General features: G+C 46.1%; 1 protein-coding gene across 1 annotated transcript in view; it reads left to right on the forward strand.

Annotated features, from left to right (window-relative positions):
- LOC131286365 (trithorax group protein osa) overlaps window positions 1-14,793 on the forward strand; it is a 36,756-nt gene extending 21,963 nt beyond the window's left edge. Inside the window, exons 2-8 of the mRNA XM_058315312.1 lie at window positions 11,533-12,889; window positions 13,249-13,468; window positions 13,556-13,812; window positions 13,898-14,059; window positions 14,125-14,320; window positions 14,393-14,479; window positions 14,571-14,793. Of these exons, the coding sequence (XP_058171295.1) occupies window positions 11,533-12,889; window positions 13,249-13,468; window positions 13,556-13,812; window positions 13,898-14,059; window positions 14,125-14,320; window positions 14,393-14,479; window positions 14,571-14,762 (2,471 nt within the window). The 3' untranslated portion in view covers window positions 14,763-14,793. The remainder of the gene's footprint in view (window positions 1-11,532; window positions 12,890-13,248; window positions 13,469-13,555; window positions 13,813-13,897; window positions 14,060-14,124; window positions 14,321-14,392; window positions 14,480-14,570) is intronic.
- Window positions 14,794-16,944: the final 2,151 nt, after the last annotated feature.

The following is a 16,944-nucleotide window of genomic DNA, read 5'->3' on the forward strand; positions in this document are numbered from 1 at the left end:
CACAGTATCAATTTTTCTTATTATAAATGGGTTCGCCCGCCTGTTTGATTCTTAGTCAACCTTTTCAAATTTAGATAAAAATTCGCCGAGTAGTGTCTCTCTTCCACTACACACCTGTAATCAAAACTGATTTCCAAGTTTGCCCCCATAACGTTTGCTCTTCGTGGCATGTTTCCTGATTGATTGCCTTTCGGGGCGATTCCATTTCAATAACACGGCAAAAAAAAAGGAATGAATGAAAAACAATCACGATCGATATCATAACTACTGTCTTCCATCGATCGTCAATTGGATGGCCCAGCGTGATTGTAAGCCAATATTGAGCAATTTCGCTAATTATACGTTGGACGGGCAAACGGAAAAATATGCCAACAGTACCTTCCGCAGAGACGACAGACACACATGTGCGGTTTACCCTTGGCTTCTTGCAGGCGATTCGGCAATGGTGGTACATGCTTCGCGTCTGTCTGTACTTCCCTACATGTACATACGGCCTACCGTTTGCTTTCACTCGTCCGTGGTCCGGGGGTGGCTGACTGAGGATCAAAGTGTAATGTGTCCCTGCGGACGAAAATGCTCCACACGCGTTGTACGCACCCCTGCAATGGCCTGTGTATGGCTCGTTTGTAAACATAAACGCTTTGGTAGACGGCCAGAAAACTCCTAGAAACGCTAATGATAAGGCGCCGTAATGATAATTGGCGCTTCGGAAAACACACATAAACCCCCAAGTGCCGCCCACCCACGTGTTCCGTGGGGAAGGATTGCACGCGAGGAGCGTGGCAAGTGTGCAGTACAGCAAGGCGAATTGTTTTGTTATGGCAGTACCAATTTTCGGAGAATCGAAACGAACGGCCATACTCCGGAGTGTTTCTCGTGCAGTTGGATTTTTCATCCGGGAAAAATTGATAAATTGTGGCATACATGCCTGGTGGAGGAGGTTATAAGCGTGAGTTGAGGTACTTCTTTGGACCACTTTCACTCGCCACGCCAAGTTCCAGTTCAACATGGTCTACTTATTTTCGCCTGCTGTTCGGAGGTCTGAGTGGGTGGGCGGGGTGGGCAAGTTTGGATTTCACTTTCGGTTGCGTAAAACCATAGCAAATCGGCCGCAATATGTTTAACAACTTGCCGGCATCTTCGACATTCCTAGACCAACTGGTCAAATCTATGAACTCATGTGCGTCGATTTAAACGAAAGAAATCCGCAAAATGACTGAACTCGGTGGTAGCATCAGCAATGTATTTTTATTTATCGCCTCCCAGAGATGGTATCGTATCGTATGAAAAGTGCAAAGCTCTTAAATCTCAAGGTATCACATACAAATCAAGCACATTCTCCTGACATATAACATCCAACTCGTCCGTGGATTTGCACGGATATGAGAGATGGGCTGGAAGGAACGTGTTTTTGAGGTCATCATAAACAGTTGACTCGCAGTTTGCTTTTACCATATGAAGTCATCATATCTATCTGAGTCATACCTTGGCCCGCGTTTATTTTTGTTTATTTACCCAATGGTGATCAATATTGACATTTTGTCCACGAACGATGGTGGGATTGATGGTTGGCCATCTTTGTTTGCATATTTCGCTTGTGTTTTACTATATGTTTTGTTGGTGAAGTTATGAAGTCAAAAGGTTAATATCGCCACAGATTCGGTCCTCGCCAAGTGACACTTGAAAAACTGTGATCGTTGTATTTATCGTACAAAATGTTACTATTCTTGGAAGGATCTTAGGGATACTTCTAAACACTTGCCCGGAGGACTGCATTAGTCACCTACCCGGACGCGCAAATGTCGACTCGTGCGTACCCCATTGCGTCGTGGAGACCTTTTGCGCTGTGGAAAAGGTACTCCAGATAGCATACAACAAGCGCGCACCGATCGCTGGCATTCTCTTGACACGCCACTTTCCACTTGGTTGATGGATCGGGTTCAAAATCTGCACCATATAGTTGCAACAAACAAACCGGTTACTCTTAGCTCCAAAAACCTGTCCGGTGTGTTCGGTGAACTCTGAAACTGCTCGCATGATGAAATGTAACCACCAACACAGGTTGTTGTCGGGTAGTTGTCGATACGCGCGCTTTTGTTGATGTGGCGCAGGCAGTGGCAGCAGAAGGCTCGAGTGAGAGCAAGAGGGTTCGGAAGTGGTGTAACATAGCTCTGGCGCGTCGTCTCGCGTAGGGCATAACCTTTCGCGCGAAACAGTATTGGGCAGTACCTATTCGCTTATTGTTCGCTTCCACCTGTAGGGCACACCATCGCTCCGAACTGATCTGGCTGAACCTTGACAGGTTGACAAAGTGAGCGAGCAAGTGTACTCCAAATTCCGTCGCTGATCCGTGGTGCAGGTCGTGTGGTACGCCGTGTTGCGTTAGCTCGCTGCTAGACGATCGGCTCGCTTCGCTTCGATTCAGTCACCCCTTGTCGTGTTGCTGCCACCATAGTGAAGGTTACAAGGCTTTGAGAAAGGTTTATGAACCGTGGTGTCGTTGGGCAAGTGTTTCAGAGTCTGGCTACGACGCAAACATCGATGCTCGGTCGATCATTTGTAGGACTTGATTGGTGTTCGAGGCCTAGTGGAGGCCTGCAGTACCTGATCGTTTTACTCTCACAAACACGAAAACATCAACTATAAATGTTTCAGTACGCTTGAGCATTCAATAAGCATACTATAGATCACGATGGAACCACAAATCAAACGCGCTCGGTATGTCATCCTCTGCAGCTTCATCAAGCCCCAGCGAGCATCCTAACCCTACTCGAACGAGTGTCGCCGGGGACTTGAAGATAATTGGTTCGCCTATGTTGAAGACAAAGGTTGGCGGGCGACAACGATTTGGCAAACGACGGGGCTCAAGCTTAAAAAATAATTCAAGCAGCAGCAACACCTTCGAACCGGTAACGTATCTTGTATCAACCGTACCACACCTTCCGCTCTCGCTTTACGTCTCGGGGGCGATTAACTTAAAACAGAGAGCTGGGTGTCGGTTGCATAAGAAGTGCGAGTTAATTGCGCGTCGAATTGTGGTACGCAATTTTGTATCCATGGCACTTATGGATCCCTTTGGAAACAACCCGGTTTGCCATTGGCGGAGTTTTTGAGTCCCTTGTTCGTGTCTTTAGCTGCGAAACCAAAGATGCTTTTTGAGGAATTACATGTTATCAATCAATCTTTGTTTAAAGACTCTCTTTGATCTTGGTTGTTCGAAGACTTTTTATATCGATGGAAAAATGGCGGTAATGCAGGAACTTTAGTGTACATTAATTGATTACCACAAACGAAAAGTCTTCCCCAAACCGGAAACATTTTATTATCCATCGTAATAAATTATCATAAACCGAGCTAAACGGTACATTCGGTATTGATAGCACCAAGTGCTTTTCCTTATTGCCTGCCCTCGCGGTCTTCGAAACAACGACATAAGGAAGATGTCATAATTCGCGGTTTTCCTACTCAGAATTAATATGCTTTTAAACAGTGGACACTGTTCGCCGATAGTTACGTTAAAGCTATATCCACCACCAGCACCGCGTTGTTTCCGGTATGGTGGGCTCTAAATGTAGTCACGAGCGAACACGGTTGGATTATTGCACCGGAGGGAAACGAGATTGTTTCGATTATACTGCCATTAAATGGAAGATTGTTCGCCCCAAAACGGACTTAGCTTCGAAGCAGAAAACTGTCCGATCTCTCAGGGTTCTTCACACGGTCCAAACTGTTGACGACAATGGTACAGATGGTTGGCGGGTAGATCGCGCTGGAGCATTCCGTTGCGATTCTGATCTTTGGTCAAGTGGGCAGCATCATCGAAACTGATCTATTTCGACGCTCTTTTCTTAGCATGGGATGCGGAAGTTTAACTGGCTGGGGTGAGCTTGAAAAGATTGGCCCATTTCCGATGGTTTTGTGTGGGCACAGATTGAAGGTTAATTGCTTTATTCAAACCAACACGATTGATGTCTGTTTTCAAAGGCACGAGCATCATTACAACCTTTGGCGGATATTCTAGACTTCCGAAAGCCGTTCTCTAGCCATTCGTCTGGTGCAAAGGTTTCAGTTCACAGTCAACACACCATTCGCGATGTCTTGAGCCAATTCTGCACTGATTACAGAATGGCAGAGGTCAGGTAACAGGTTTTTGGAATCGACCAGATCGCTTCAGCTCAGTTTCACACGTAAACGGCGCCTTGCCCTTAATATTGCCCTACCAGTTTGGATTAGATTTAGTATACTTTGGTACGATCGGAGCGCTGCTTTAAAACCTGACAGGTGTGGCGGAACTGGAAACCACCGCCATGTCGACAGCAGCCTACCATACCCAAAGCGCGCGGAGGTATGTGGTTCTGGCCGCTTCACACACAACCGAACATTTCGTATGGGTATTTACCAACGCCATTCTTGGCGTTCCGAACCCGCGCAGAATGGTTTTCGCACCGCAAGCTTAAGTTTGTACGCAACGTTTGGTGTTTTGCGGCAATATCAAACACGCCTTATGAGGCGCCATGTGCGTACGTGTATGTGCCTACCTACTCACGATGAATGAGCCTTCCAGTCTCTCATGATGATCTGGCGCTTGATCGCGAATGCGTGGAACGCGTTGCAATTAAAAATCAATTATGTTTCAAGGGCCGCTACGCCCGGGTCGGGGTTTTCGGCATCTGAAGTTTGATCACCACGCGGATAAGGGTTATTCTTTCTGGCCAAAAACAGAAGCTTGAGGGTTCTCCATTAGACCGAGAGAGTGACCAGGAGTCGCTAAAATGTTCGTGCAGCGAAGGCAAACATGTATAGTTTGTGGAGAGATTAAACGAAGTTACCTCCTTTTACCCGTTCCTAAGATGTTCGAACTAACCTACTTCGGTACCGGGCTTTTCGGGGGGGAGGGAAATACCTGGCAAAATGAACCCTAATGACCAAATTCCACGATCTGCACGCAACCACCTGCAAGGTAAAAAACAGTTCAAAAAATGCCTCAACTGCCACCTCCAATCCCCCGTTCCGGAGGGCGGAGGAGAGTTCAATTACTTACGCGGCATACCAAGGTTGGTGGATACGGACGTGTTTCAATCAGCGGCCTGGAGACCCCTGGTCCTACGGCTGGAAAAGCGAGCGGTGCAAGCGTGAGAATTTGATTTTTTCATCACAACCGAGCGGGACCGGTAACGCACGTTGGAATGTTTCTTCGACGGTTCGTTTCTTGCCTCAACCGAATCGAACCAGTGCGAAGGTTCTCGGGCGCTCCAAACGACCGGAATTGGGAGAAAAAATATTATTTTTCTTCTCGATCCTCAGGTCAGGAAAAAAACGAGGACAGATCAGGATAGCAATATCCCTTTGGGGGGGCAACTCTGTTCGGTACTTTGGCTGAGTTTCTTCTCCAAAAGTGGATGAGGATGCTACGGATATCTCTCACCTCCGGCTCGTCTCGGCGTTAGCATTGGTTGAGGGCTTGCATCCGTGACCTCCAAGAAAGCCTGGGTGAAAGGGATCGCGAAACCGAACCGATTCAAAAACAGCGCAAGAAATTTGCCATTTTACACGCTCCGTGCGACTATAATTGAATCACGTACAAACAGCAAGATCTCTCAATTGCTTAACGAAACGAGCCCCTTTTGCATGCAGTTGCAGGGCTTTTATTGATACTCCATCCTGGGAGAACCGCGCAGGTCAGACGATAATGACCACCGGTGATTCCAGTACACGCCAGTCTGGGTAAAAGAGAAACATCTTTTATTTCCTCTGAAACACACTACAATGTTGCCGGTTGTTTTCGTGCGCTCTGGCCAAACTTTACCGCAGGGGCGGCCGTTGCGGGTGGATCCGACCACGGGAGGCGGGTTTAATTATATGCACACCACTGTACTGCGTGATGCGTTCTCTTCCCAGAGCGCTGGCAGTGGGCAGTTTAGGGAATTGCAGAGTTTACTAGCCGGCCTAATCGCAGAATCGTGTCGTGGAGGTGGCTAATAGCCGTAGCAGTTCATTGTAACAACCACCGGTCGGTCGGAAGATGCAGCTATTGCTCACCGAATGCAACAGCAGAGACATATCTGTACGAATGGAGCGGGCAACAGCAGTTAGAGATTGTTTTTCCTTCACTTTGCAACCCAACTGAACGTCTTTTCTGCAACTGTCTGTCTCTTCAAGGTATTCAAACTTTGTAACGTTTCTTTTTCCATGCAAAATATGCCATTCCCATGAAATCGCTGTTATACTGTTTATCTCGGGAAATGTTATTTCTTCACCGAACATTTGAGCTCGAAATTATTTCGTGTCTAGAATGGATGTAATAAATGTTTCTGATGAAATTTCAATTGTATTTATTTTTCTTCATATTTCACAAATTTCCAAACTTAATATCAGACATCCTAAAATATCTATCAATAAACGACTTGGCTTGTAGCAAAATCCGTATTTTCGACAGTAATTGCCCCTCTTACACAACAACAGGCCACTTTGGCTATCCATACATGTGGAGATGTTCATCGTTCGCCACTCTAGCGTGAAACAGGATGATTAGTATGTCAAACCTGTCATTATGGGGCAGCACTTGGAGGAAATTAGTACCAAATTAGTGCAAATGCGTAAACGATACGCTGTCCAGTAGCGTTTTGGAAGGAGAAAACATAATTGAAGGTTTCACTTCACTTTGGCATTTGTTTTCCATCTGACGAATGTTATTTACTCATGGGAATAAGCTTTTGCGATTCTTCTTCTATCACCCATTCGAACGGGTACGATTGAAGTTAGTTGAATAGTTTCTAGGATTGAAATGATGTCAGCTGAGAAGCGCTCAACAGTTGGTAATATGTTTTTCCTACAACGGGACATAAAGGGCATTACGGTGGATCCCAACGACATCAATTCCGCCCACCGAGTGTACCGTTTGTCAGATGCTTTTGTCTGCTTATGCCTCACAATTGATATTCATGACGGCGTACGCACACCCAGCGAAGTACTCTGGCGTGGTCTTCTTCACTTTATGCGGCTGCCTCATGGTTGGAGAGCAAACTTTCCAAACAGCACTGAAGTTTAGCGCTGCCTACAGTGGTCTGAACGACCTGTCCTCCTTTGGAGGCTCTTGCCAAGAAATGGTAAATATGGTTGTGCAGGTGTACCGCTCTATATTCCACATTCTGAGAAGTCGTATTCGCGGTGGGAATGGTGGGACATTTTACAAAGAATACTTTTACCAACGATTCTGGAACTGTTGCGATTGGTATATATCTGGGCTGCAAACAACTGAAACCGACCCTTGAAGCAATCAGTCTTGTTTTCATTGTTCATAATCTTAACACGTTAACTGTGACCCCCTTTCGATCTTGGTACCAAATCTTCCAATCAAGCACACATTAGCATTATTTCTTCGCCGCGATACGACCGCCGCGTTTGATTGACGAAAACGAGCAATTGATTAGGAAAATGGATAAATAAATATTTATTCGCAAAACGAAAAACTTAATGGTCTCGAAATCTTTCCTCTCTTCGCCTCTGTACGCCGTTTAACAATGGCTCGGAACGTTTACTCACGAAGCTCCAATTCCCAGGTCGGAAAGGTCTGAATGGGACTCTGAAATGAAATGCTGGTAGGAATTTACCCGGGTTGGGTAGTGGCGAAAACAGGTGGTTGCACATTGTACAGGGCTTAGGGTCGCGTGAACCTCCCCCCGGCGAACTCAAGAAAGCGGCGAAAGAGGCGACGGACACTTAGTGAGGTCATTGGGTAGTACAACAATCTCGCGATCAACGGAAAGTGCGCATTGCGTGACCTAACCTCTTCATCATCGAAGCTTTGGCCGGTGGATTTGCTGTTGTTGAGATTTGCGGTTCCTTTTCCCTTCTGCAATTGAAGGCGGGATTTCTTTTCTTGTCTGGTTTCGGTCCCTTTTTCTTTCCTACCATCGATTGTTTTCTCTGCCCCGCCGTTGCGCTTTAAATCCGATGGGTGCGATTTAGTTTCACTGTTTAACCTACATCTTTGCCTATTTTTCACCTTTTCCCCGTTCCTTCCTTTGCCGCTCGAAAAATTGCCCATTTTCACAGGCCTACCCTACCTGCTCGCGCACAGTTTTGTTTAATGGCCGTCACTTCCACCGTTCCGCCCCAATCCCCGTAATGCACCTGATAATGTACCATGAAAGTGGCGTATCACGTTGCCGCATTAAGAAGGGAGAGAAAAAAAAAATTAAACACCAAAAGTGTTGCCAAAATAATGTTGTAATCTTCGGTTATTTAACACGCGTACCACGCGTCAGCATGACCCACTCCAACGGCGGCCAACTCCCACACTCCAACGAATTTTGGCAGACCGTGTTTACTTTTTACCTTTCCGTACTTTACGTTTTACGTTGTACTTAATAAAAATGTGTGTGGCGCTTTAGCTTACGACCACTCGCGGAAGGCTTGATCGTAAAGTCTTCCGTTGCCTCAGCGAGTTTTCGCCAATTTCGAATTGGAGTTGTGGCCCAACGCCGGAGGAAGGCGTGAAAAGACCGGAGCACCGTAATTCGGCGGGCAGTTTTAAGGTGTTGAGTGATGAATCACTTTATCCACCACCACCACCACCACCTTCTATCGAATCCGGCTAAACCGTGGGAGTTGGGTGTTGTTTTTCTTTTGGAGTTACATTGAAGGTATCCGTTCCCAACGGAGTAGCATACAACAAAATCCGACGATCATCCGCTGGTATCTTGGGAGGACACTGGCGGAAGACATGGTGCTGCACTAAATAGCGCGGTGATGATGATGATGATGATGATGGTACGGTCTCTGCACCACCGTACGATTCGGCACATTTCCATTTATATTATCATCACATTAGTGCGATGGTGTGGTTGGAAAAACGTTCCATTCCAGATTTTCGCCCAGTTTTCGCTCGTGCAATGGAAAATCTGTTTTTTTTTGTATTCCGCGACCGGCATGAAAAATGACGCCCGTCTTCGTTAATGTCATCGTGGGCTCGCTACCTGAACCCGTCTGTTACGTTCGTGATGGAAGGCCATTTATTACCACACAACCGAAAGACCGCCGATACGCTTCCTCGAAGACACACACGGGTAAAGCGAATTAATTCCGTGATGTTATATTTATGTTGGGTCAAAGATACAAACAACGGACGCGACCTTTCTTCGGGCCCGACCTCCGATGATCGATGAGGACAGCGACGCCGGACTCTACCGCCCGCAAGGTACTTTTGCGTAACACGTTACTAATTGCGCCATCGCGTTTTGATTCGCTACAAACAAACTTATGATGGTTTTAATCAATTTTTTTTTTGATGATGTTTATCTTCCGATACATGTGGTTTTTGTTTAACTTTGCTCGCTGTGTTGGGTGTATTCACTTTTCCCGAGTGGCACAGTGGAAAGATAAGAGTTAAGGTGCATCATAACAAATACAAGACTCAAATTAATTAAAAATGACACTCGTTTGAAACGAGGGTTTCCAACATAAATTGTATTTCAAAACAAGTTCCACTTATATCTTGTCTTTTATCTTATGTGTAGACACTTGAAACTTTTTATTAAATGTAATTTCGAGTGCCATTCTAAGCAAATTTGACTTAGATATTAGTTAGGACAGCGAACAACCGTTATTGAATTGTGCCTTCTGTAGATTTAAAGCAAAATTTCATTGTACACTCATGCTCCAGATGTCGTTGGTTTGTGAAGGTTTCGATTCAGGATGTGAGGCACATGATACTTTCGCTCCATTTGATCCTGGCTACACTCCAGTAAAAATTCAAATTTGAACAATCAACCTTTGCTCCAAGAACGAGGGTCTTAGGTCCTGTACAACAGACAGCTGATTGCAGTTCATACAGGCAATCCCCAGTACCCCTTGTACCGTCTTTCATCAAACATTGTCCACCATAGGTTTTTTTTCGCGCGAAACGCTCGTCAATGACATCCAATGTTGCATCTATTCGGCGCGTCGGGTTAGTGCTTGCAAATAATAATATACGCCTCGACGGTTCAATGAAAGGGTGTGTGTGTGTCCAACTGCTGCCAACAGTTACCGCCGTGCGTCATATGGGAACACACTGGCCGGGCCAACTTTGTCCATTCGGACGAGACGACGGGCCCTACGCCCCCTGCAATCATCTCCTCCCTTCGACATTACATTGGAGTCGCGCCTGGCGGAAATTGAAACCGATCATCAGTGGGCCCTTTTTGTGTTCCTCCGACAATGTGTCATCTGTGCCTACCGACGGGTTTTGTGTTGGTCATCGATGTGGAGTGCATCGACGACGACGGCGACGACCCCGCGAACGATGCCGAATGAAAATGGAACCCTTCTGTTGCACGTCATGTTGGTAGACATACCCATTCTAACGTTTAATGCTCCACTGTTTCCTCAGATGAAATGCATAAAGGACCGACGAATAGAAAGTAGCTTGAACGTGCGGCATCTTGTGTCGATAGCACGACGTTCTACATGGGCAATGTTAGCATAATCCCTGCCAAATGAACTGACGCTGTTGAAGCGAACGTTTTGTTACAAAACACTTCGACTATTTTGTTGCTCTAAAGTATAGAATCATTGCAATAGAAGTAAACTTAATAGTACAACATAATTTAGTTAGAAGCTGTAGTGCATCTGTAATGGTATGAACATATTTTAAAAACTTGATTTAATGAAGCTATAGCAGGATGTGGAAGTTGTTACATTTCGTTTTAAACTTTTTAATGACTTTAATTTGTTTCTAGGACTAAACTAAAGAAGGTTTTCTTTTCATATTTCAACATGTTTTTTTAAATTATTAACAAGGTAATAAAACGGGATCCAAAATTACATCAACCAGAAATCATTGAATGGATCATGATCCATGAATAGAAAACAAGAGAGACATGAGAACCGGTACGCAAATGCAAATAAAACAATCGCACGGTGGTGTCATACCACCACCGCTGGTTGTGGAGTCGCACGAGAGCCAAGTGCCAAGTGTCAACAAACAGAATTGGCAGGTACACCCTCCAAGAAGCCGCGAACCACTTGACGCGTGCGCGTTGTCTGGGAGGGGAGATATTAGCAATGTTTACCCTTTTCCGGCTTGGGAGGGGTTGTGTAGGGGTTTGTCTACCGCGCTCCAAGGTGTTCCGCTCTCGCCCAAACCACCCCAGACGGTGGGGCAGGGTCGTCCTCGGGTCGCCTTCCCGTGGGCCTGCCACGTCAATGGTATCGATGGATCCATCCATCGCCATCGACGGTGTGATGATGGTGCCTTATTACCCGCGCGACTCGTCCGAGGTGACATGGATAGGATGTAAACGATTCGTCATCGGCCAACGATAAGCCCCTTGTTTGGTCAAGTGGCGGGTAAGGGAAGGAAGGGGGACTTGAACACGTTGTGACACCGCATGACACAATACGCGCGATGATGATTTTAGCATACACCCACCCATGTGAAGGCTTTAACGGAGGAAAGAGAAAGAAAACTTATGAAGGAACCGAGAGACAGAGGAGAGTAGTACTCATTTGCGTATTTTTCGTTCTTGTTTGTTTCCCCCCGCGCAACAGATGTCGATGTGAGGGGTGTTCCACGGTTTGACAGAAGCACCAAACCGTCCGCCAACGGCAGCGATCAGCAGCGGCCTCAGTATCACCATCGGCTTCAGCAGCAGCGATCGTTCGATCTACAACTCTCCAGCACACCGGAGTACGATCAGCCGCCACACCAGCAGCAGCAGCAACAGCATCAAAGTCCGCCGAAACAGCCACTGTCAGAGGACGAGGAGACGCTTCTAGCACGCCGCAACTCGACCGGAAGCAGCGTGGCGCTGAACGGAATGAACAGCCACACGGCGGCGATCAATCTGCAGCATCCGGGCACAGGGCAGACGGCAGTGGTCGGCCACCATCGGGGCTTCTCGTCGACGGTCGTAGCGGCCGCTAACTCGGCCGCCGCCTCCGCCACCGACTGTCCATGGTTTATGCCGCACCAGATGCCGCCGACGGCCCCGGCACGCCAGCACAAGCGACCCGCCCCCCAACCCGGCGGTGGTGTCCTCGGAGGTGCTGGCGGTGGCGGCGGGCCCGGCAATCACATGCAACCGCCGCAGTTTATAAGCCCACCACCAGCTCCCCAGCAGCAGCAGCAGCAGCAGCAAACGCATCAACATAGTCAGCAGTCAGCAGTCGTGCCGCCACCGCAATTACCTCCACACACTGTGAACCCGAGTCTCAATTCCATCCACCATCCGGTGCAACAGCTTGTCGCCCCGCAGTCAGTAGCACAACACCAGCAGCAGCAGCAGCAACATCAACCACCGATACCGCCACACCCGGCGGCGAGCGCACTGATCGGACACCAACCGCCGCCCGTGCACCACATACCAAAATCGCCCAATCAGCATCAACCGCCGCAGCATGTCGTACCACCGCAAGCTTTATCGTCCTCCGCGGTGTCGGCGGCTGCCCAGCAACAACAGCACAATCCAGCCGGACTCGCGGCCAGCAACCACTCGACGGGACCATCCTCCACCAGCACCAGCGGCTCCTCTTCGGTAGCGTCCGCGGCGGCTAACCTTATGTCGGCCTCGATGAACAGTGCCCAGCTGCAGGGACACATCCTGCAGCCGGGCGGAGGCCTTACCGGTTCGACACAATCCATCCAGCAGCAGCAGCAGCAGCAACAGTCGGCGATTCCTCAGCAGCAGCAGGTTCATCATATGTCCAACTCACTCCATGGTCCGATCGGACTGCCGACCGTCACCCAATCGGTTGGTCACGACAGCAATGGAGGAGCAGGAGGAGGTCCTAGCTCCGGCAACCCCAGTTGGAACTGCGTCCCAGTTGGGCTATCCTCACCGACCACCTCGGCTGCAGCGGCCGCACACCGGAGGGCAGAGTTGAACGCAAAACTAAATGCCATGCCGTAAGTATAATGTTTGCGATTCGGTTAGATTTGTATAATTTAGAAAATATCATAGATTAGTAAATAATAAAATAGTAAATGAGGTCCTTCCGACATAACAGCACTTTTTGCACCGCGGATTGGCAAAATCTCGCATTTTCTTTTCTCAGTAAGTAATATGATTAAAAGTTTTAAAATGTTAATAGCTTTCATAAAAAGTCCAGTTATATTTTCATAAAAAGTCCAGTAGTGGTTATTGTTGAAAAAACTATTGACGATAGAGAAAAAATCATTTTGCATTGAATGTGCGCGAGAGATATTTACTATTTCAATTTTTAAAGATAACTAACTAAATCTACGCGTTTGCCGTTCCCTTACAGTTGGTTCCATGGACGAATAAAACGGGAAGAGGCAGAATCGTTGCTGAAACCACGAGACGATGGTCTGTTTCTGGTGCGGGAGTCCACCAACTTCCCCGGGGACTACACGCTGTGCGTTTGCTTTAACGAAAAGGTCGAGCACTACCGCATCAAGTACGTGGACAACAAGCTTACTATCGACGACGACGAGTACTTTGACAATCTAGGCCAGCTGGTGGAGGTAAGTCCTATGGCGGGGGAGATTTTCTCGCATAGAGAAGGTATTTAAATCAATCGAGCTTTCTTTTCTTTTTCATATAAATAACAGCACTATACCCTCGACTCGGATGGACTTTGCACGAAGCTGATGAACGCCCTGCCGAAGGAGGAGTTTTGTGTGAAAGATTTCCAGGACAATGGATGGGAGATCAAGATGGAGGACCTGCAGCTGAAGGAAAACATCGGCAAGGGCGAGTTCGGTGACGTAATGCTCGGTATACTGAAGGGCGAAAAGGTGGCCGTGAAAGTGCTAAAGGATGCCGGACGAGCGTCGAATAAGTTCCTTGCCGAAGCGGGAGTAATGACGTAAGTTATCGGAATCGGGGTGAATTTTCTTATGGTAGTGAGATCCTATATGATCTACTGTTTTCTTTATGTGCCCATTCTCCAGCACACTGGAGCATGAAAATCTCGTCAAGTTTATTGGGTTGGTGTTTCACGATAAGTACATCTACTTGGTGACGGAGTACATGAGCAAAGGGTCGCTCGTCGATTATCTACGGTCCCGTGGTCGACAACACATTACGCGAAAAGATCAGATCAATTTTGCTTAGTAAGTAGCCACCACAAAAAGAAAATGTTTCAAATGTTTTCACGACGCAACATTTCTCTCCTCAGTGATACATGCTGTGGGATGGAGTATTTAGAAACCAAAAAAGTCATCCACCGAGATTTGGCCGCCCGGAATGTGCTCATCTCGGAGGACTGCGTTGCCAAAGTGTCTGACTTTGGGCTCGCGCGGGACGAACGCTACACCGGTGACACCAGCAAGCTTCCGATCAAGTGGACAGCCCCGGAAGCACTCAAGGAAGGCGTAAGTACATAATGGGCTGGCTTGTGGTGGTCGTTGTGGAGGATTGGTTTAACACCGTTTTTATTTTTATAGAAATTCTCCAACAAAACTGACATGTGGAGCTTCGGGATATTGCTATGGGAAATCTATTCATTCGGACGCGTACCATATCCGAGAATTGTAAGAACTTTCGATCCGATAAAATCCTCTCGGCAGTGTACGAGTATTGAAAGTGTTCAATTGATAACGTTTTGTTACTATTTTTCTCCAGCCCCTGGCCGATGTAGTGAAGCACGTCGGGAGCGGCTACAAAATGGAGGCACCCGAGGGCTGTCCGCCAGAAATCTACGAAATGATGCGCCAAGCGTGGGATCTCGTCCCCGAGAAGCGACCCACATTTGCTGAGCTGAAGCGTCGGTTGTACAACTGCAAACGTGAAACTGCCAACACCTACGTCACGTAGAGCGGAAAGCGGAAATGTTTCTCCATTGACGCACAGCAGAGCTAGGACAAGTTTCCAGTAGCGCTTCACCGTTATAAAAGAATCCTTTTCGATGTGTTGAGAAAATAAGCTTCTCATAGGGAACCGTTGCACAAGGTTTACGGCGCCAGATAGTATGGATATTTGAAGCATTAAGGTTAAGTTCAAAATTTCTTCTATTTAGGAGAGTTTTGCGCACGCACAGTAACTTTGAAAGTACAACACCAGTTTTTGATGATTTGACTTGAATATCTTGGAACAAAATAGTTAAATTGTTTTCTTTTTAGCAACTCGATAAAGCGTTTTTTGAGCATACTTTTCGCTCAGGCCCGACCTCTCGGTGAATGCTTTGCGTTGAAAGGATCCACCATAAAACTCCTTGCGTTGCTCCTCGGTCTTACAAACTAACCAACCAATATGTCACATTTATCGGGTGCCACTGTTGGTCAAATGCTGGACGGCGAAGGATTGGCCCATCAAAGGATTTCATAGATCACGGGAAAGGAACACGCGTAGCATTCTCGGTAGGGGCACGCGCCCTACGGAGAGCAGCAACAATAATTATCGATATGATATTCATATTTGTAATTTATTATCATCAAACAATTGTATATGACTTAAACAGAAATCCTAGTAATCGTATACCCATTCGGTCGATAAGTCGGCACAAACCAGTCACATTTTCATGCCCGAGTGAAAACGAAAGGTCACCACAACGCACAATGAAACGAAAGAAGTTGTGCGGAATGCGTAAGTAAACTGGTGAGGAAGAAGCTAATTCGCGTAGAGTAAAATTAAGCTGAAAGGCATTGGGAAACAGGTTACATTTAACTTGCGCGAACCCATCAATCCTCGGCGTGAAATTGAAGGTATTTCGTGTTTCAGAAGCCAATCGGCGATGGTGAATAGAAGCAGGCAAATAGAAACGCTTCACGATTATCATTTCCGTAAGTAACACTGATAGTATTTAACCCAGAAAAAGATAAAAAAGGAAACAAAATGCAAGCCCATAAAAAGAAGGAGAAAACGGGGTGTAAAAAAAACAACAATCGTTGGTTAAATTATGTATCGTTTTGTTTTTATTGTGTTAAAAAATTTATTCCATTGAATGACTGAATGTGACGAAGATAGAGAAAAACCATCGCGCGCAGTTAGAAGAAGTCATCGGCTTTTTAAGCAAGAAAATTAGATTTGTTTTGTTTACTTGTGCTCTGCAATGTGCATATGAATTTTAAACAATAAGTCATAGATGATTACGCAACGCACATCGTTTGCGTAAAGGATTGTTTTATTATTATTTTTTATTAGTAACCATAGTTAGCGTTTCGTTCGTATCACTTGTTTATCTAATGTTTTAATCCGCCCAATGTTAGCTATTTGGACACGTTGAAACTACCATTACTAAACCGGCTTGCTGCTAAATTTAAGCTAGCATAGCACAGCAAAGTTCAATCCAAGCAATCTTCGCTTTCGGCCCTACAAAATCATACAATCCCATTTTTGGGGCATACTGGCGCGGAAAACTAGAAACGATACTTTTGCGCAGCATTTTATTTATGAAAACGGGATTAGCAGTTAGGTGAACGGATCAATTTCCTATTCTTCTATTATAAATTCCTCTCCTCCAAGTGCGTGTTTGTGGTGTGTGTGTGTGTGTATGTAGAGTCATCATGTTTTTTTTAAATTGTAAATAGTTCGATAAGATTCGAAGCAAAATATCGATATAATTGAGTTGGAGTACTAGATTGAGCGTACCGGGTGGTACACGTGTGAGGAAAGGTACCACTGAGATGTGAATATGCGTGGACAAGTGATCTGAAGTGAAAATATTAAACGTTAATGCTGGTAGTCGTCTGCGGAAGCAGGAAAATGTAGATCGAAGATGAGAAGAAAACACAAGACGAATATCATCCTACAGCCTTGTTACCATTCCAAGTAAAAGAAAACAGAAACCAGGTGGTCTAGTGCTAAAAAGAAAGAAAAAGCTCAAAGCGAATAAAATCATTCAAGATAGCGCTACAGCGTGGCATAAAATTTCCTCTCAAACTAACGAAAACAAAAATAAATATGAATATTTATATCATGGTATAACATTTGAATGCAAAATTGTAGAATCCTCAAACCGAAACTCAAACTTAAATCGATTCTGTCGATGGCATTGCTA

This window comes from Anopheles ziemanni, chromosome 3 (genome assembly GCF_943734765.1).
Source record: "Anopheles ziemanni chromosome 3, idAnoZiCoDA_A2_x.2, whole genome shotgun sequence".
In the NCBI taxonomy this organism is placed as follows: domain Eukaryota; kingdom Metazoa; phylum Arthropoda; class Insecta; order Diptera; family Culicidae; genus Anopheles; species Anopheles ziemanni.